This window comes from Gopherus evgoodei, chromosome 23 (assembly GCF_007399415.2).
Source record: "Gopherus evgoodei ecotype Sinaloan lineage chromosome 23, rGopEvg1_v1.p, whole genome shotgun sequence".
Lineage (NCBI taxonomy): Eukaryota > Metazoa > Chordata > Testudines > Testudinidae > Gopherus > Gopherus evgoodei.
The window spans coordinates 12,464,249-12,486,547 of NC_044344.1; the positions used below are offsets into that span (position 1 = coordinate 12,464,249).

At 42.7% G+C, this 22,299-nt stretch overlaps 1 protein-coding gene across 2 annotated transcripts in view; it reads right to left on the bottom strand.

Moving 5' to 3' along the window:
• Nucleotides 1–22,299, bottom strand: part of NSF (N-ethylmaleimide sensitive factor, vesicle fusing ATPase) — a 159,576-nt gene that overhangs the window by 24,736 nt on the left and 112,541 nt on the right. For both annotated transcript variants that reach the window (XM_030541276.1, XM_030541275.1), the window contains exons 13-17: nucleotides 21,939–22,034; nucleotides 21,052–21,208; nucleotides 18,555–18,688; nucleotides 11,786–11,852; nucleotides 10,526–10,605 (exon numbers count right to left, since the gene is read on the bottom strand). In XM_030541276.1, the coding sequence (XP_030397136.1) occupies nucleotides 10,526–10,605; nucleotides 11,786–11,852; nucleotides 18,555–18,688; nucleotides 21,052–21,208; nucleotides 21,939–22,034 (534 nt within the window). The remainder of the gene's footprint in view (nucleotides 1–10,525; nucleotides 10,606–11,785; nucleotides 11,853–18,554; nucleotides 18,689–21,051; nucleotides 21,209–21,938; nucleotides 22,035–22,299) is intronic.

The window sequence follows — 22,299 nt, forward strand, 5'->3', positions numbered from 1 at the left end:
GAGTGAGCAACTGAGGAAGAGGGGGATGGGGTGAGCAGGGGCGGGGCTTCAGAGAAGGGGCAGGGCAAGAGTGTTCAGTTTTGTGCTAGCAGAAAGTTGGCAACCCTAGAGCCCCCATAGGGGGACACTACTCAAAGAAGAAGTTATTTTCCACTGCTAGCCATTTTCCTTCACTAATTTTCATACTTTAACAGATTAGATTGCTACACAGACTGATGAAAGATTGGGAAATACATAAACTTGTAACTAATTGTGGAGCTAAGTTTTGCTTTTAGTCTTGTTACACAAGACTAAGACAGTACAAGGAAATTCATGGCCCAGGGCAAGCTCAGGTCTCAACTTGTAAGATGTGACCTTCAGAAACGCACAAAAAGCATTATCAGGCAATGACACTTTTCTTGTACTTTTGTATGTTAATTACCATCAACTTCTCAAGAAGTACCCCTAGCATGAGCGATCACATCTTCGGATAAGTTATCTAGTAAAACATATTGGGCAATGTAATGCAGACGAGTAGCCAGCAGCCCATGAATCTATGAAAAAGCCTAAAATAAAATTACAGTTTAAAAGTAAAAATAAATGAATACTGCTTCACTGAGAAGATGACGTTCACCTGATAAGAACACACAGTTACTGGCAATAAAGTCACAGTATGTGAACATGCTGAGAATAGTCTGCAGTAATAGCATGTCGACATATGAAAAAGCACTACCCTAATCCTGTTGCTGCTCCTTGACCCTCTCCTACGCTGGCAGAAAACCCACCAAAATCTTAGCATGCTGTGTTGCTATTCATATTATTTTATTTATTGTATCATTCTTCTAGAGAGCTCAGAGACAAATTGTTTTACAAATGTAAATAAATAAAGTCTGATCGTTAGACCAACAGGTCCCTCACACGTGGACTGAAAAATGACAAATGTCCAATGGGGTGTTAATATTAAGTGAGATTGAATCCTCACTCCTGTTTGCAAAAAAGCAGCACAGGTGGAAGAATTAAAGTGAGAAAGATAAGCCACCAGTCAGGTGTTGATCCTTCATCTAAAGCACTTATTTATAGGCCAAAAAGAATAAAAAAAACTAAGCAATGTCTAAGCCTTTTGCTACACAAAAGACAAGACTAACCCAATAATCCTTACCCCTTTTGTGATTCTCAGTCCTAACAAAACAGAATTTAAACAAAGGCTTGGAAGATGGAGAATGCCATTAATTCTAAAAAGGACATTTTAAAAAACCCCAATGAACCACAGAAAGTGATATTCAAATGATGCAGAAGGCCAACACTGCCCTAAGATGGCAAATTCAGAGTTAAGGCAGAAAGTGTGCCTCATGTCACTCAAGCAAGTCCAGCACTATACTGCCATGAAAACCTACCCAGGGTTCAAAACCTGTGACACTTGGGACATAACTTTGATTTGGGCTACGGACAGAATCTCAGCCTTCATTCTTGACTTTCCGTGAGTTTTTGGGTCTTAGCTATTAGAACACTGTGTCTCATGGACATGGGGAAGAGAAATACCATTTTTGAATGCCAACATACAGCTCTCAAAAAATGTTTACGGTCAATTTACAAATATCACTGTTTAAAGCAAATACCAAATCCTTGCTATTAGAATTCTGGAACAAATAGGAATCCTGGTAATGAATAAAGCTGCCCATTTTGCTGAAAATATCGTATTTTAATCCACTGATAAGATTTTTATCCATAGATCTAAAAGCACTTTAAAAGGTATCACCCCCACTTTAAAGTTGAGAAAACTGAGGAACACAGGAAATCAGCGGCAGAGGTGGAAATAGAATACAGGTATCCTGACCACCAGATAAATGCAAAGTGCTCCACTTAGGAAGGAACAATCAGTTTCACACATACAGAATGGGAAGAGACTGTCTAGGAAGGAGTATGGCAGAAAGAGATCTAGGGGTCATAATGGACCACAAGCTTAATATGAGTCAACAGTGTGATACTGTTGCAAAAAAAGCAAACGTGATTCTGGGATGCATTAACAGGTGTGTTGTAAACAAGACACGAGAAGTCATTCTTCCGCTTTACTCTGCACTGGTTAGGCCTCAACTGGAGTATTGTGTCCAGTTCTGGGCACCGCATTTCAAGAAAGATGTGGAGAAATTGGAGAGGCTCCAGAAAAGAGCAACGAGAATGATTAAAGGTCTTGAGAACATGACCTATGAAGGAAGGCTGAAGGAATTGGGTTTGTTTAGTTTGGAAAAGAGAAGACTGAGAGGGGACATGATAGCAGTTTTCAGGTATCTAAAAGGGTGTCATCAGGAGGAGGGAGAAAACTTGTTCACTTTAGCCTCCAATGATAGCACAAGAAGCAATGGGCTTAAACTGCAACAAGGGAGACTTAGGTTGGACATTAGGGAAAAGTTCCTAACTGTCAGGGTAGTTAAACACTGGAATAGATTGCCTAGGGAAGTTGTGGAATCTCCATCTCTGGAGATATTTAAGAGTAGGTTAGATAAATGTCTTTTAGGGATGGTCTAGACAGTATTTAGTCCTGCCATGAGGGCAAGGGACTGGACTCGATGACCTCTCGAGGTCCCTTCCAGTCCTAGAGTCTATGAGTCTGCACTCTGACCTCTTGGACCACACTGTCTCAAGAGTTACAAAGCAAAATCCATGTAACATTATACTACTGGAGCCAATCTGTTTAATAGGTTAGTGATAATTCAGAGATGTGCACTATTAAATGTAAATTTATATAGGTCATGCAATTAAAATAATAACCATGTAATGTTAATAAACTATTCTATAAACACACTTAGTAAGTGCTACTATTCTGTACAAGTGATGCGATAAATCAAAGGTGTCTGTCTCTCTCACCAAAAACTGCTCCCACTTACTGCACTCGGCAGTGTGTCAATTTACAGGACCCATCTGATAGCATGGGACCATGTGATTATCAGATGTCTGGAGTTCTGCAGGATACCATCTGAGCAATTCCACACACCTTCCAGAGCAATAGATCCAATTGAATCCAAGCTGAGGATTCACCACAGATCTAGATTAAAGGGGTTTATCATTGACAGACGTTGAACAGTCACAGTAGTTAAGGTACTTGCTGCAATAAAGCACATAAATTACCATTACTAATGAATTACTGTGATTTTTGAACATCTCTATCACCAAAGCAAGAGTAACCCAAGAGCTGAACAGAGACCACAAGCCAGCCTTCTTATCATCTAACATTTCTATTACGATAGTGCCCAACTGGGACCCCACTGCACTAGGTTCTGTAGAGATATAGATAAGAGATGGTCCCTATCCCACAGATCTTACAATCCAAGAGATATGGTTTCCAAAATTAACCTGAACATTGTGAGCAGTGAGGCCAAAGTTATGTGCAACCATAACATCGCTGACCACTCTAACAGGTACTCCATTTTCTGGTTTGGGTCCTTTTAAAAGTATTCCTAATCTCACCCAAGGCCCTCTTGCTACTTGCTGTGGTATAAAGATGAGACTAACAAGAAAATGGATGCTGGCTGCAGTGCAGGACAGACAGGGATGCACATGGTAGAAAACTACCTGACCACGTCTGAGGAGGTAGGGTTTTATATTTCACAATGAGTTGATTCTCTGTTACAGATTATCAACTACCACTGCAACCCCTTGGAGGTCTCCTGCAAGAGGAGCATTATGCAGCATTCTACCACTTTTAACAGCTATCATAGTTGTGGAAAAATCCAGCTGGCTAGGTGGATGCAACGAGTAGAACTAGTGGGAAAATATTTCCCCCGCTACGCCACACAAAATTTCAACAAAAAACGTTTTCATTGAAATGTGAAGCAGAAGATTTCAGCTTTTCATAAAGGGGGAAAAAAATCAATGTTGGTGGCCAAAATCTGAAACATTTCTTAATTTTTTTCCCCCCAGTTTTGAGTTTCTAACAAAACAAATTTGAGGAAAGCCAATTTTCCATTAGAAAGGAGTTAAGGAGAAAACTGAGTAAGACTGGCAGAGGCTGATGAAGACACCACACACACGGACTGGCCCTAAGCTGGATTCGTACTAGGGAGAGAAAAGAGAGCTTCAAGACAAACTCTGCCTGGAGCGCTCATGCTCAGTGGTCCGGGGCCACTACTTTTTTCAGCCTAACCAAATATCTAAGGAAGAATTTTCCAAATAAATCATGCAACTACACAGACAACTCCATTAAACTTCTCCATTAGTTTCTGCAGCATATCACCAAGCTCACTTTTAAGCAGTCGCCAGAAAGTCGAAGCTAAGGTCCCACCCTGGTCAGATGCTGAGATTAGTGGAGCACTCAGCTCCCACTGACTGCAGGATCAATCATCCAGGGAACAGGGAACTCCCAAGATTCACATACTGCCCATTTAGCGAATACTGAATTCAGATTCTCACACTGCCCAATGAAAAAAACTCACAAGCAACCCATCTGCTGGCCCCAGACAGTGTCACATCTCCTGTTCTGCAGATAGGCACCTGACAGCGAGGGAACAAGATATGCGCTACAGCAGAAATTAGTCTCTAGGACTTTGTTTTAAACTCACACTCTGTAAAGGCAGCTAATCAACATAAAACAAGAGGTCTCTAAGAAAAGAATCTTCCACAATCAATAATTTAAATAGAAGTAATTTTAGTAGAATTCACTTGCATTTCAGAAGTTTCACCCCCTCTGTTCAGCACATTATTGTGTAAGTTTAGCAGTGAGGAGTGCTTCACTCTGTGTATTGCTTGTGAAACGCATTTAACAATGAAGACCCAAACAGCAGCAATCCATATTGATGGAGACTAATCACACATGACAGTGTTTTATAGCCACATGCTGGAGCTTAGATTCTGTCCATCTTCATCTTACTTTAATACAGAGGTGGTGTATGTCAACGGAGACTGACTTAATCTTGAAGCACTTGGCAGACAAAGCCTCACAGCTGCTCTGTAAGGCAGGTCAGTATCATTATCCCCATATTCAGTGGAGAATATTGAAGCATGGAAAGTCCACGGCCAACATATTCACAAGCGGCCCCATTTTCACTGCCCAACCTGAGAAACCTAGGGACCAGCTGCCACAGGTTCTGAGCAACAGCAAATTCTAAGAAAGTCAAGAGAAGCTGCAGGTGCTCAGCACCTGAAAGAAAAGAAATTCCAAGTTGGTCACCAGAACATTATCTCCCGCTGACCAGCAGCGGTGGTGAAACCAGCACAGTGCATCCCACAAAGTGGTGAGAGACAGACGGTTTTGCTTCAGAGCCATCCTTTATGAGGTTGGGAGTAAATAACCTTGACTGCCACTGATTTACTGAATGACCATGGGCATGTCTCTTAGCCTGTCTGAGCCTCAGATGCTTGATCTGTATATCTGTTAATACTTACCCAAATTTAAAAAGTGCTAATTATTTTTAAACAGAGTTATTTTCCCCTCTTCTGAAGCAATATAGATTTTTCAGCGTTCAACACTATTCAAATGACTTCAATGCACAGACAGGATTCTATATAAACTACCTGGGGACTCTGTTACACACAAGATTATTCAGATCCCCAAGAGAGCAAATTGGGTTCCAAGCAACTATCAAATCCAGCAAATCTGATCATTCCATGATAAAGGAGTAGGTAAGGGCCTGTCTGAGAAGCTGCAGCTACATTACAGCTGGGCAATGACAGAAAAGAGAGGGCGAGAATAAAGCTATGCTATTCCATAAGTGTCCATGTTTGATAGAGACTATTCACTCGTCCTTGGTTCCTTACAGCTTTTTAACAGGCCTTTTGGGTGACTGGAATCCTTCCCCAAGTGATGGGTTTGTGGTGTTGTTTTTCCCCAAACAATAGGCCAGATTTTGCTCTCAGTTGCACAGATGTAAATCCAGAATAACTACTGACTAAAATGAAGTTACTCCCAGTTTACACCAGTATACGGGAAAGCAGGATTTGGTTCTATTATTTTTTAAACCTACTGTCCCACATGCACATGTCCAGCAATGCTGGGACATCATTATTCTGCATGTGGAACTACACCAGACAAGGAGCATGTTCCCCTCCCCCTCCAGCCTTCACAAATCTGCAGAAGCCTGCCAAGTCCCAGAAAAGGAGGAGGGAGCCTCAGGGAGTATAGGAAGGGCATTCGCGAGAGTGTCCGAGAGCATCTTGCTAAGCCTGACATTTCACAACACTGAACAAATTGTACGTCCAGCTTAGTTAGGGGATGCTGCAATGGTCTTTCACTCCCCGAGCTGATTGTTAGCTTTTCATAGGAACCAGCAGGGAAGCACATGTGAAATCTCTGTGGTGCTGGTGAGCGTCCCCATGCCTTGTGTGACTCTGCATGTAGATGAAGCAGCTTCTTAGGTTTTCAGAGCTGCTGCTGCTTAGTTCTCAGAGAAGTCCTTTTCTCCAGCTTGGCTCCCTGCTGCGACAGCCCTTTTCAATCTTTCTATTTCTCCCCCACCCCCATCTCTTCTGCTGCAGAACACAGGGAAATTTGATTGAAATAAAGATCCAGGAGAACATGTTTTATTTTCTTCTCTTCAATCCATTTTAGAAAAGCTTTTTAATTGGTTTAAAAAGATGCTAAACAAAACGCAATGTTTTTCAGTCCTCTTGAACTGGTAATAGATACTACTTTTTAAGCATTCCTCAAAGAAACTCTGAATCATGGAGTGCAACAAAGAATTTAAAGTAAACTCAGAGTGGTTTTCTATTGCTCATAGATTTAATTTGCAATTTTTTTTTAAATAGCAAACAAGCCAGAAATCCCAACTCCCAGGGGCTGCTATTTGACTAGCATTTTTAGACCTGCACGGGAAGTGTAAAGACTAAGACAGCCTCAATGGGGAGAGGGGAGATCTGGGAGGCAGCTTCCATAAGCCAATTTAACACAAGAGTCGTGCAACTTCATGCATAACAATACAGTGGCCCAGAAATGCCCCTCTTACACACTAATTTTGCCCATGGTAGTTGTGGGAAGCTATTTGCAGATTAAGTTTCCATTCTGTGAGTGACATGACGACACTGTGTGAATGTGTCACCTACGAACTTACACCATGAGTACGTGTTCGGCTGTTTCCCACTCACCCCAGCTTTGTGGTTCCTATAACTCTAGACCCCTGTCAGATAAATGATATGGTGCTCACTGCATGGCACGCTGACAAAAAAATAAAGCCAAAAGGCCTGTTTGATAGCAATGTGAGAGATGACGGTTGCCTCTTCTGCTATTCAATGGCAACTCTTACGAGTGCTTTGGACATGCTTGGTAAGGGTCAGGGTATTTTGATTAGGAGTGAGTTTGAACTAAGGTGTCAATCCTGCAGAGACTTATGTGCTTGCTTAATTTTATGCATGTGAGTAGCAGCTATGGGACTTAGGCACATAAGCCTGTAGAATCATGACCAAAATCAGCATCTAGTGCAGACTAATCACTCACAGTAGGAATGACTGATCACATAGTATGGCCTGCCAATAGTACTCATTCCAAATCCCTACCTCTCCCTTCTGGTTTTTCAACCTCCAAATGAAGCCGTGACTCTCTCAAACCCCCTAGCCTCCCCAGATCAAAGCCAATGTCACAGTCATCACCTTTCTGATGAAAGGAAACACCCTTTCCAAAATTTGCTCATCCTTTCCCTGCCTCACTGTGGGTTTGAGATATAGAATAATAGATTAGGGCTAGTCCAACTCCCTGCTCAAAGCAGGATCAACACTAGACAATCATCCCAGCCAGGCCTTTGTCAAGCTGGGCCTTAAAAACCTCTAAGGATGGAGATTCCACCACTTCTCTAGGAAACCCATTCCAGTGCTTCACCACCCTCCTAGTGAAATTGGATATTAGAAAAAACTATCTAGACCTTCTCCACTGCAACTTGAGACTATTGCTCCTTGTTCTGTCATCTGCCACCACTGAGAACAGCCAAGCTTCATCCTCTTTGGAACCCCCCCTTCAGGTACTTGAAGGTTGCTATCAAATCCTCACTCACTCTTCTCTTTTGTATGCTAAATAACCCCAGCTCCCTCAATCTCTCCTCATAAGTCACGTGCCCCAGACCCCTAACAATTTTCGCTGCCTTCTGTTGGACTCTCTCCAATTTGTCCACATCCTTTCTGTAGTGGGGGAGAGGGGGAACTGGATGCAATACTCCAGAAATGGCCTCACCAGTGCCAAATAATCACTTCCCTCCATCAGCTGGTAACGTTTCTACTAATGCAGCCCAATATGCCATTAGCCTTCTTGGCAACAAGGGCACCCTGCTGACTCATATCCAGCTTCTCGTCCTTTTCTGCAGAACTACTGCCTAGTCACTCGGTCCCTAGTTTGTAGCATTCTAAGTGCAGGACTCTGCACTTGTCCTTGTTGAACCTCATCAGATTTCTCCTAGGAGACTGCAGGGATAATGAAATGCAAGTAGGGGCAAAAATGAGCAGTGGATACACCTATCCAAATCTGGTGCACTTTGTTAGGCTCCTTTCTCCAAGAGACCCTTTCAGTAAGGCTGGACAGAGTTCGCTTCCATCACTAACTCCACACCGATCTCTTTCGGTATGAGATATTACCACCAATCATTCTAAGGACAGTCTTGTCTCTGTTTCTAAGGAAGAACACTAATGCCCCAGAGCTTTGCTTACATTTAAGAGATCTTTATAAATATTATTTGAAGTTTCTTGCTAATATGGAAACACATTTGGCTCCTGAGGAGTGAATTGCACAGGCTGATTCTTTTAAGCTATGTTACTTTCAGAACCAAGTTAGGAAGGATGAAGGAAAGGGTGTAATAGTTATTGCATCCTGAAAAGATCTTAAACACTAGGAAACTACAAGATAGCTTATTGAAATAAACCATGGCTTCTAACTGTAATAAAGCAAAGAGTGCAAGGTACCACCCTATGTAGTTCAAAACCAAGTTCGGAAATGTAAAGTTTAGTTTTATTCCAAACAATGTAAAAACATATTTTAAAACTCCCAAGAAATACTGGAACAAACTGAAACGGTTTGTCTTATGTCTGCACTCTCAGTAATTCTGTTACTTAAATAAATGATTTCCTTAGCACTTTGCTCATAGAGAAGAAGAAAAGGTCCTTGCGCATAGCAGGTTGCCATCTAGGGAGAACACGCAGTGAATGACGACAACAAGCTATGTGAGAAGAGAAAGAACAAGCAAGTTGAGTTAACTGATTTGTACTGTATACCTCGTTTTTCACTGTTTGTAAAATAGGTATGTTCTAAATGAATTGTTTTTCTTAGACACAATATTACAAATATTAGTGTCCACTTGATTAAATTAATATGGCCAGGTATTTAAATAAGTAAGTAACTAGGCTTAGAAAAAAGGCTTTTTTCTGGAGTAAATCCTATTTTCTTATTCTTAGGAAGGCTACAGTTAAAGATGTTTACAGAGATGTCTGTAGGAGACCATTTAAGATCTGAGGTTTCAAGAGCTCACTTCATCTTAAGTGGTCTCCTACATGTATTAATTCTGCATACATAACAATCTGTTCCAGCATGTATTTAGCTGTGACACTCTGCTTACCTTCTCCAGAATTAAAGAAAAGCTCTGTGAAGCTTGAAAGCTTGACCTTCCACCAAAAGAAGCTGGTCCAATAAAAGATATTATTTCACTCATTGTGAGTGCTTTGTACAGGACAAAAAGCTTTTTAGTAGAAGTCTTCTCTCCTGCAGTTTGTTGGTGCTACTAGCAGAAGCCCTGGAACTAAGGTACTGTACTCCAGTGGGAATTTTGTCACCCACTTCTATAATTAAACCAAGAACTGTCCTAAATAAAAGGTCTGATTTGTGCAGCATTACTACTTCATTTTCCAGCATGTGAAAATGAGAATAGGCTACAAATTTATTCAGGGCGTGTTGTTTGGTTCCTTTGCCACAGCCTTTCTTCAACTTCCCCTTAATCTACATTTCACAGGCTATACAGTGGAACTCAAATGAATAGCCAGGAAGTGATGCTACAGACCCTCCCTCCTTGCCTCCTCTAAAGCAAACCAAGTTGTCATTTGCAAGGTACCTAAACTTCACCATGTCAGCAAACATTAAGTACAAAGCCCAGTTTTTAACTAAGGAGTCTACCATCAGACTTTAAAAACATTCATTTTCACAGGTACCTGGGGATTTCGACTGAGGCAGACAAGATACAAATCCATGCTCAACTGAAAACACTTACATACGCCAGAGGAAATTCATTTTTTTTTTAAATTAGATAAGAGAGACAACTAGATCTGAGTTTGGGAAGATCAGAATTTTCTGTTTGATTCTCAGACAAATCAGTGACCAAAGAATTTTAATCTTTACTCTGTAAACTTGCTGTGTATTCAGCATGCTGCCTTCTTACTTAAGCAATGTGCAGCTATCCAGGACTGAATGTGTTGCTAAATAAACAACAATGAAACAGGATAAACTCAGTTAAAAATCTTTATTCAGCAAATAGCAGTTAGACACTGCTACAATTAATTGTCTGTCAGCCAGGCGTGAAGACCTCTCCTGTAGGATAGTTCTAGGAATGACAATACTCATGGAAACTCTCATCCTACCATATAACGTTCTTACCTGAGGAGGTGTCTTTTTTAGCAACACGAGAAGGGCCTGCAAAACCAAGTTGGAGAATCGTGGTCCAATAGGAACATAATCTGGAAAGGAAAAAACACTAATAAACAGGATAATGTTGTACAGCAGGAATCAAACTTTTGTGGTTCACTTTTCAAATTCCATTGTGCTCCTCAAAGGAAAGCAGAGTGGTTTAAATGGAAATCTTCACGCTCAGCCTTGCAGCCACAATGAAGCAACAGGAAAAAATACTGGATTTTAAATTCAGCGATCACACTATTCTTATCTCCTTGTCACTTGTGAAGGCCTGCTGTACGACTGCTTCTCAATAAGCTTCCCTACAGAGCAGTAGCCTTTTCTTTCACTGCAGGACACCTCCGATATTCTAGTTCTGAATATTTCCTGAAACACCTTGGGACAGCTGGCTCACTGCCTTGCCCCTTGTACAGCAAGTCCCAGTTGTGACGAGTGGGTGTAAAATGCTAGGAAGTCAGAATTCTGCACTTATTCAGATGGACGGTACAGTAGAACCTCAGAGTTACAAACTGAGTGGTCAATCACACATCCATTTTGGAGCTGGAAGTCTGCAGTCAGGCAGCAGCAGAGACAAAAACAATAAAAAGAGCAAATACAGTACAGTACTGTGCTAAATGTAAACTATTACAAAAATAAAGGAGAAGTTTAAAAAAAGATTTGACAAGGTAAGGAAACTGTTTCTCTGCTTGTTCCATTTAAATTAAGATGGTTAAAAGCAGCATTTTTCTTCTGCATAGTAAAGTTTCATTGTATTAAGTCAATGTTCAGTTGTAAACTTTTGAAAGAACCACCACAATGTTTTGTACAGAGTTACGAACAACCTCCATTCCTGAGGTGTTTGTAACTCTGAGGTTCTACTGTAGTATTTTACACAGTTGTACATGACTGTTCAAAGGTGCAAGGCAGTGAAGAATCAGGCCCCTTTCTGACTTGTTAATTAAGCCTATAAATCTCATTTATTTAAAATGATGCATCTGGAGGCTGGAGCACCACGACCAACTCAAATACCTTAGAACAAGATGAAGCCAACACTGAGGTAGAAGACAAGAATATTACTGCTGGAGTTCAGAAATGATGCATCTTTAGACCACCACGGAGGATCAATTCAAGGCTCTTGAATCATAATACTTAGATTAGACTCTATACGCGCCTACGGTTCCTGAATCATTTCTGGTTTGTAACACTACGTTGTCCGTTGCACGGTGCAACTAAAATTCTATAACTCACCTAGGAGCCTTTCAATGTCATCGACTACTACACAGCTGAGCTGGGACTTGTATGCATCATCAAAGATCTAGGGAAAAAACAATTTATTATTGTCACAATCTCATCATAAGAGATCTCCAAGACTGTCCAATTATATACATGTCAACATGCCTCAGGTTCCTCGGACACATGGCCTTGTGTATTTTTGTGATGCTATGCGTCAGACTGCACCTCAGACAATTTCAGGATGACTGAGGTCAGTCTATCAACCAAACAGGCAGAGAATGAACATGCAACTCGAAATCCCAGCACATAACAGGAAAAAGGGGCTTTGAAACATTAAAAGGCATATATGCTTGTCTGTCTTACCTAAAGCTTACCAGCTCCCGGACAGCTTAGGAAGGAGCCTGTCTTTCAGACCCAGCCTGTCTCTGTATCTGTTTCCCCCAAAACAGCTCCCCAACAATTGCCTCCCACTTTCACCAGAATCCTCTTTTTAACTCTTTAGTGTCTTTTTGATTGGTTAGTTTTAGGCAAAACAGCTCTGTAAATTAGCTGGCACTTGTAAATAGCATCTTCACAGCTTAACAGCACAGGTATTGTGTCTTAACCTTCAGCACTGTTTACCCGGAGGTGTTTCATCTGAAGCCAATGTGTTACCTTCTCTCTAACACCTTATTATTAAACTAACTCCCACACCATAAACATTTCAGTAAATATTTCTCATGACCTGGTGACATGCAGTACTGATGAATTAATATGAATCAGAATTTCTAAATTATTACTTATCTGCCCCATGTCCATCACAGCAAGAACTACGGTGATCTGCAGCACTTTGAGGTGGCAGCTTTATTTAAATTAAAAATGGAGGCTTTTATTGAAATAAGTATGAAAAAATGGTTACTTATCTTTTGGTACCTGTTGTTCTTCAAGACGTGTTGCTCATGTCCATTCCATTCCAGGTGCACACGCGCACAGTTGTTGGAAATTTGTGCCTTTGCAGTATCCGTAGGTTTGGCTGTAGCACCCCTTTAAGAGCTGCATTCCTGCATTGGTATATTAGGAGCTGCCAGCCCTACACCCTCTCAGTTCCTTTTTGCTGACAACTCTGACAGAGTGGTAGGAGGGCAGGTAACGGAATGGACACGACCAACACGTCTCGAAGAACAACAGTTATGAAAAAGCAGGTAACCGTTTTTTCTTCGTCAAGTGCTTGTTCATGTCTACTCCATTCTAGGTCACTCACAAGCAGGATCCTTGGAGGTAGGCTCGGAGTTCAGTCCAGCGGCTTGAAGCACTGCGTGTGGGTGCACACACACCTAGAATGGAATCAACACGAGCAAGCACTCGAAGAAGAAATGAATAATTCAACTGATGCTGAGGCTTATCTTATTTATTTTGATATTAAATTCAATTGCCTTTCCATTGTTTCCTTGTAACGGTGCAGGCAGTGACTGAACGCCCCACTGCAGCCCCGTGTGGCCTTGCAGGTGGGCACTGCCTTACTTTCCCCTAGGGGAGCAGCACAAGACTTACTTTAACCGCCCAGGACAAGGAGAAGCCAACATACTATTAATAAAATACAACTTCCCATTTTAATTCAGTTTCACTCCAAGAATCATGTAACAGTTCATCAGGATCCAGGCTCAGGGTTCCCCATAGAATCACAGAAGCTTAGAATCATAGAATATCAGGGTTGGAAGGGATCTCAGGAGGTCATCTAGTCCAATCCCCTGCTCAAAGCAGGACCAATTTCCAACTAAATCATCCCAGCCAGGGCTTTGTCAAGCCTGACCTTAATCTCTAAGGACGGAGATTCCACCACCTCCCTAGGTAACCCATTCCAGTGCTTCACCACCCTCCTAGTGAAAAAGTTTTTCCTAATTTCCAACCTAAACCTCTCCCACTGCAACTTGAGACCATTACTCCTTGTTCTGTCATCTGCTACCCCTGAAAACAGTCTAGATCCAAACTTACAGTTGAGACCTAAGTCTCTGAATCAGGTCAGGTGTGTCTCCAAGTGCCTGAGAGAGCAATGATCACCCACTGCAGCCTGCTTGGCTTGTACTCCTCTCTCTCTGTGTCTCCTGTTTCTCTTTATATATAACTCAGCGTGTGAAACTAGACAGGGCCTTGTTGATTATGCCCAGGCTGCAGGCTTCAGCCTGTCCCTTACACAGTGAGTACCCACCTCCCTTTTTTTGCACTCTTTTCACTTACCTCCCTCCCAGGTCCTGTCTACTGTCCATTTCTGACTATACAGGCACTTCAACAGGACAAGTTTCTTAGTTGATTTCACTAGAGTTGCTGGCCAACCACTTTCCCTGCATCATTTCCTCCAAGCACCTCCTACTTAGCAACCACGAGGAAGTCTAAGTCCATTGGCCATATTTTTGTCTTTGTCACCAAAGTATGCAGAGACCAGAAGTTGTGTTCCTCAATGTCTCATGTAGCTCTTGCATCAAACAAGTTCCTTGAACATGTTGTAATTCAAGGTTAGTCCTTCCAGCCATATCGGAGATAATTAAGAGCACCAGGCTTGTCCCATTGATGAATGAACATAAGGCCACTCCTTGTGTCTTCAAGAGTAGCCTGGCAAGATACACTCTCAGGCACATTCTTCAGAGTTAAGATCATCCTCCATCCAGCCTAACTTCCTGTCCGAGTTTCAAATTACTACTGGCCAAATCTCATCCCTGCAGCCTCCAAAAAATGACTTATGAGAGCCCATTTCCGATCCTCTTGCATTTTGTGTGAGATGGGTTCAGCGGAGGAAGAGGAGGTTACTTACCTGTAACTAGACATTCTTCAAGATGTGCTGTCCCTATTTGTATTCCAAACGTGGGTGCGCATGAGCACTCTGCACTGGACCCAGAAGGTTTGTAGCAGTGCCTGCTGACCCGCACATGCGTTGTATGTCCCTCCTGTTCGAGTGATGGTCCCTAGATGTATTCCAAATGTAGGTGTGTAGCGAGCAGTGATCAGTGTGGAGGTGGGAGCAAGAATGTGAGAGTAAGTGCAGTCTGTAGTATGGCAGGGCCCCAGCGTAGTGGGATGTGAATGTGTGTACTGAACACCACGTTGAGGCCTGACAGCTGTCTTGACATGAGACATCTCCCTGTAGTCTCTGTCCTTTCACTGCTTTCTCTTCTTTATGCCTTTACTCCTCCATTCCTAGAGCTGGGTGACTCTGATCCTCAGTCAGGAGGTGGATCTCACAGCCTCACCTCCTCTCCCTTTGCTGGTGTTTGGAGCCATTTTCCTCCTCCTCCTCCTCCATCTGCCTCAGCTCCTGGTCCATCTCCTCCTGCAACTGCTCGTAAGTATCCTGAAGATGTGACTCTAAGGCAACAAAATCTTATGCAGATTTGAGTGGTCGGCTCTCTGGCTCAGAAGGCTTGTGACATTGTCCAGCTCCCCCTGCAGTCTGGTGACTTGCATAGCCAGCTCCAGCTGCACACTCAAACTTAATACATTTTACTTTCAGTTCTTGCATCTAGGCTTCCACCTTCTTGTGCTTGTGTTTAGAGTCCTCTTTGCTCTGCAGAAGAATCCTCACCCCAGTGGACGGTTCTGCACGCTCACTCTCCAGAGCCTCCTTTGCCATCTCAAAGTTCACCATCAGTTGTTTGGTTCCTTCCGGCAGTTCTATCAGCTCCTTCACTGCTTGTATTTATACTGCCTCCTCTCTAGGATGTGTGTCTGAGTCTTGGCCTCTGAGACTAAGAGTCTTTCAGTACCTACTGGCAAAGGGTTTGCTGGTATGTAATAGCGACTCCCGACAAACTCACTGATGGGTAACAATTAGAAAGTTGTATGCATGCACTAAAATTATGTTTAGAATCTGTGTCCCAGGCAGGGTTGACAAGCAGCTTTTTCCTAGACAAAGGAATTTTGATTTACCTGTGCTGCAGGTTCAGTTTTATACTTCACCTACGACATAGGTTAATCATGATTATACTTTTGTTTTATTTGTAGCCGTTTTCAATTTATATTATCTTTGCTTAGTATCACTTAAATCTCTGTCTTTTAATAATAAACTCTTTCTTGTTTTACTATAAATTCATACCAGTGCAATATGTCAAAGTAAAGTGTGAATCCTCCTCAGCTGAGCCAACAGGCTGGTGTGTATACTGTCTCTGGAGACAGCAAACCTGGCAAATTCTGTGAGCGTCCAGTGAAAAGGGCTGGATACTGCAAAGGAATGCTCTTCCAAGGAGTTTGGGGATTAGGGCATATCAAGGGTTACCTGCAAGGCAAAGAGTCCTAGGAAGTTTGTTCGGCTAACACACTGAGGTGACATGTTGCTGTCACTCAGTTTAACACCAACAAATCTCTTTTTTGTTAAGGCAGAGGGTGTGACATTCTATACCTTGGGGGAGCACCCTGTAACCCACATATTCCTCATTTACATATAATTGTGATATTGCATATAAAGCATTACATGTGACGTATCATGGGAAAGGTTACGATCTGCTGAAACCCATTGTTCCATCTAAATATGTATGTCATCAATGCATATGATGGTATGAGAATGTGTTGTATGGTTGTCACTAAAATATGCTGTGGGTTTGGGAAGCACCCAGATACTAGCTCTCCAGAGACAATGACGAGGGAGGTAACCAACGCCCGGATGGGTGCTAAACAGACATCACCAGCCATTCTCCAGCAGAGAAGTTACAATTCAGTTACTCACCTACATAAGGCCATATCAGGGGAATTGCTCAACCTTGCCTGGTGACTCAGCAATGCCCACCCAGAAATGCCAGGACTTGTGTTCTCCAAGCAGATGGACTGAGGGTATAAAACAGAATACAGGGCCTCATGCTTGGCCTTCTCCTGCCCCTAATTATGCTACAAGCAACAAAAGACACTCAAAAGACTGAAGACTCCAACAGAGGGGACTGGCCCAGGTTTGAGGGACAAACCTGTATATTAAGGACTACAATATCCAATGAGGTGAGAAATATTGCTTAATCTATTTATTGCTCAGTCTAATAAGGTTGAGAGTTTAGACTGTGTGCTTATATTTTAATTTTATTTTGGTAACAGACTTTTTGCCTATCACTTAAAATATTTCTTTTGTAGTCAGCAAATTTGTTGAACTGTTTATCTTTACCAGAAGTTCTCCAGAAGTGTGTGGAGCAGTGCAAGACGGTATATACCTGAGGTACAAGGCTGGGATCTGGGGGGGATTGGGCTGGTGCCTTTCTCTGTGTGATTTGTATATGGGTCAGGGAGCATTCATGCAATCCAGCTGGGTGTGGGACTCCACATGCTGCTGTGCTGAGGGATCACAGCACCTGGAGGGATTTGCTGCTTGTCACTAGCAAAGCATAGTGAGAAACAGGCTGGAGAGTTAAGGGAGCACAGTGGTCCCACAGTTTAAGGCTGAACTCCGGGGATCCCATCACAGAGGGATAACAAGGGCATTCGGTTCTGGACACCCTGAGAAAACATCATACCTTCATCATCTAGGGTCTTCCTCAGAAAAATCAATTCCTGTTCCCAGTTTGACCAAAGATTCCATTGTGCAACAGTGGAGTCTCTAGTGTACCTTCTGGCTCCTTCTCCAGTGCTTCTGGTTCCTCTCTCACTCCTGCTTCTGGTTTTCCACTTTGCTCACTCCAACTCCAGGTCTCCTTGAAGTTTAGTGACCTGAGCTCATGGACTGCTTTCTATGCCATGTTTTTCTTGGTTGCATCCTCTTCCACCTTAGCCACAGCTGCTTATAGTTCCTCGTCCTTCTTGGCCAATTGTCTTATGAACTCTGTGATATGAGCCTGCAGCTCAGCACTCTGGGCACACAGATCAGTAGAGTCTATCTCTAATTCCAGCCACTGCCCTTCTTTGCAATCCTGGGGCTCTTCCATCTCTTCCTTGTGTTAGTGCTCTTGTTATGTTCCCCTGTTCTCTCTTGCGTCATCATCTTTAGACTTTCTAGTGCCTTAAACTGTTCCATGATGCACCTGTTGGCTCAGAGGGATTCTTGCAGCTGAGTGTTGAGGTTGTCCTCTGGTACCCTTGGCATCTCTTATTCACTCTGCCGCTGCTTAGCACTACGATACGGTCCCTCAGCGGTTTCATCTCCTGGATCTTCAACATGTAGATCTGGTCCCAGCTTGCAGAGCCATCTCTCGCTCCTGCTGCTGGCTCTGCAATTGGTCCTGCGCCTCAAAGAGACTGCACAGCTGCCTGCGATCCTGTTGCAGCTTCTGGTTCCAGAGTTGCAAAGATTTTCACTTTTCCTCCAGCTAAGACTTCACCTGTTTATGAAAGTACTACTGTTCTTTCTTCAACTACTGGGCTTCTCGGAGGCCAACTTGGGAGTTTCCTCGGATGAATGTTGCACTTGCTTTTCTGTGTGTGGATTCACTTGCCCCATCTTAGCCACAATCAAATGGCTGTCTGTCTTTTAAGCACTGGATTTGTTCCTGTTCCTTATCCAGGTTGTGTAGGAAAACCTGCATCTGGGCCTGAAAATCTAACTGTTCTAGACTATCAGAGCCCTCTGAACCGTTGACCTTATTTTGGTCTTTTCCCTAGTTCTCCCAGCTTAGGAACCTTGCTGCCATTCAGAGCAGCTAACTGTCTTCTTTGGGGTCCTGTATCAAGTTACTCAGGCTCCGCAGCCTGCTAAACAAGAGCATGCATATGAGGAAGGGGAGGAGCTAGGGGGTAAGTCTGCTTTCCGAATAGAGAGCACAATTTAGGGCAAAGTCATTTTTCAATCCCATGTCAGAGTGCACAAGAATTAGGTTCAGAAAAATTACAGTAATACCCACGGTACCTTCTTCATAGCTTGGCACTTTGCAGTTTCAGAAAAGCCAATTGTCTTATCAGGAGAACAGATCTTAATAAATGGAAAGTTGGATTCTTCTGCAATCTTTGCTGCCAAGGCAGTCTTTCCACTATGTGGGGGACCTGGAAGGAAGAGATACAAGAGATTCAAGTCAGAAAGAGGGGAAAATAGATTTTGCAAGGCTCAAGGTAAACTAGATGGACTTGAGCAAGTTAATAATCTTATTCACAGGGACCTGACTTTTTGAAGTGACTCTCTGCTCTCCTTCCTTAGCTCCTGTACAGCATTACTTTCCAAATGGGTTCATTCACAACAGGGGTTCTCAAAAATGGTCATGAGGTTATGTGGGGGTTGCAACCTGTCAGCATCCACCCCAAATCCTGCTTCATCTCTAGCATTTATAATACAAAAGTGTTTTTAATTTATAAGGAGTGTCACACTCAGAGGCTTCCTGGCTGAAAGGGGTCACCAATACAAAAGTTTGAGAACCACTGATTTACAAAGACTATTTGGACTCCAAGGAGTGCAACTTGCAAAAAACGCAAGAACCAAAAAGATCCTGCGTGTCTTATTGAGCTGGCTGAGTACTGCAAAACACTGGACACATTTGCTTGGATTTTAAATGAATTTTCTTAAATTACATTTATGCCCCTTGTGCATTTGCAAACGAGATGGCTGGCAGAAATTCTGTGTAAATGTAGAAAATACCTGTAGAAGGCAAAAGTGGAGTTTGTAACTGGAAACTCACACCAGAGACCTAATTCAACCAGGTATGAAAAACATAACATATATCCTATTTGCTCAACCAAATGAACTAATAATACAAAATGTAGGTGGTCACACACTAGCAACAAACTACTCACGAACAAGCAACAAACAAAGACTTACTCTCAGGAGCTACTCAGTGAATAACTTCAAGTAACATATCACAGAATATCAGGGTTGGAAGGGACCTCAGGATGTCATCTAGTCCAACCCCCTGCTCAAAGCAGGACCAACCCCAACTAAATCATCCCAGCTAGGGCTTTGTCAAGCTGGGCCTTAAAAACCTCTAAGGATGGAGATTCCACCCCTTCCCTAGGAAACCCATTCCAGTGCTTCACCATCCTCCTAGTGAAATACTATTTCCTAATATTCCATGTGACAAAGCTCCGTCTTTGTCTCCATGGGTCCAACATTTCCTGGTGGATTTCACTAGCCTCAGAGGCTCACTGTGACCATCCACGTAGCCCTTCTCTCTCTAGAGGCAAGAGTCACAGCTTAGTGAGCCATTTTCATCATAAGCTAGCGACGGAAGTGAGGAGAAGCTACCCTCCCTCACACAGTCTCCGTTGTCTCCCAGTTTCAGTGATTAATCGGGGAGGGGAGGGTGGAGCCCAGGCCTGCCCTCTACTCCGGGCTCCAGCCCAGGGACCCTAATAGTAACAGCTATGGTAACTGACTATTTGAAAATAGGATGTGTACAATTCCCTGGGCCACTTCCCCACAGCAGCCCCACTCAATATCTCCTTCACAGTTACCTCAGGGCCTCTTTCCTTGTGCTTGATATGAATTTGTACTGCTTCATTCCTCCAACAGAGCAGCTTCCTCCTACCGCTCCTGATATGCATGCCTCACTGACTAACTGGGAGGCTATTAACTAGTTCCAGCCAGCCCTTGATTGGCTTCAGGTGTCCCAATCAACCGAGCTATCTCCACTGCCTTCTAGAAGGACCTTAATTGGCCCTAGGTGCCTTGATTAACCTGGAACAACTGCCATTTGGTTACCATGTACCAGGGTTTTGTTTAGCCTGGGGTTAACATACTTGTTCCTCACTACTTTACTATAGCCCTCTGGTCTTGCCCAGTCACACCCACCTAGACCTCCCCCACTGCAACTTGAGACCATTGCTCCTTGTTCTGTCATCTGCCACCACTGAGAAAAGCCGAGCTCCATCCTCTTTGGAACCCCCCTTCAGGTAGTTGAAGGCTGCTATCAAATCCCCACTCACTCTTCTCTTCTTCAGACTAAATAACCCCAGTTCCCTCAGCTTCTCCTCATAAGTCATGTGCCCCAGCCCCCTAATCATTTTTGTTGCCCTCCGCTGGACTCTCTTCAATTTCTCCACATCCTTCCTGTAGTGTGGGGCCCAAAATTGGATGCAGTACTCCAGATGTGGCCTCACCCGTATCAATCAATTCCCCTCTATTCAAGGTATCAAATCAATTCAAAGTCAAAACCAACCAACCAAACAGGTTATTAGTTACAAAGAGGAGGCATAGGATGGACAATGTCCCACTCTCCCTCAGAACCAGATAAACCTATTTTAATATCTGATGCAACATTCATTCATCTAGTCATTTGGCCAGGTACTAATGATATTTTTCTTTCTGATGAGTGGACTTCACACACTACCGGATACCTAGTCCAAATACTTGTATGTGATAACTGCACAGACTGGATTGCGTGTTACTCACTTTCAGACATTAGGACCCCTAAACTCACCTTCTAAAAGAACGCTAACTAGCGGAGTGCGGTCACTGTTTTTGGTTTGCTGGACAAGCAATTCTCCATCTTCCAGCACCCTTGTTACAGGGTCTCCCCACTGGATAATGCCATTCATGATGTAACTTGCATAATCCTCCTGGTTCGTTCCAAATGCCTGTGTTCCGTAAAATGAAAAAATTATTCTCAGTAGTGAGTCTTGTTTGATCAAAGGAAAACATAGCATGGGACAGTAGGGAAAACTAGAGTGACAGGTACTGTAGTGGGCTTTTTAAATATAATTATGAGAGATTTTGGTACACATTTTAGCTGAATGAGCAGTTAAATCATAGATTTACCAGTGATGTAGTACAGGTTGTCCTAAAGGACCATAAAATAAGATGTCAGTGCCTATTTAGCATATGGTAACCTCTGTAATCAAATACAATATCATCATCTATCCCTATGTAAATTACCATTAGGTTCTGAAATTATCTAGGCTTTACTAAAAGATATCAAGTTCTCTTCAGAGCCCTAATCCTCCTGCCACTGAATTCAGTGTCAAATCTCTCATTGATTTCAATGAGATTAGGCTAAAGACCAACTAGTGTGTACTGCAAAAGGAAAGGCCCACTCTTGCAATCGCTTTATTTAACATTTCCCATGCGCAGAGAAGCTGCAGAATAGAGCCCTAAAATGATGGGAAAGAGACAGAGTCTCAGTTCATTCCTGTTGAACAGTATTCAATTGCATTAAGCCACAGAAACGATCTCAAAAGTCATGCTGCAACATTACATTTCTGCATGTGCACAGATCTGAAGTGGTTGCTGTATTCGTTGACTAAGGAAGCACGTGTTCTCCTCCAGCGCGCACTGCTTTACTATATGAATTAAACAGGCCTCACTCACCGGCTTGATATCATTCTCCAGAGAGGCTAAGAAGTCTCCCCTTGTCACACGCAGACACTCTGCCGTCTCCATATTCACTTCCACTTTGGTGGTGGCCTAGTTAAATTACAAGGAAATGAATTAACATACAGTCTGAGAGTACAAGTTATCTCAAGGACTGTGTTCAACATCATCCTCTGTAATCTTAGGATTTTGATTCTGTAGTTAATTATACACCAACAAAACCTAAAGAAATCTTCTTTAACACATTTCAAACACAAATATTGAGTACTCTTGGAGTAGTTTTCATCTCCAGAGTGAAGCATGGCCATTACCTAGTTCTCACATCCATCTCAGGTTGTGAAGCATTAACATTTTACAG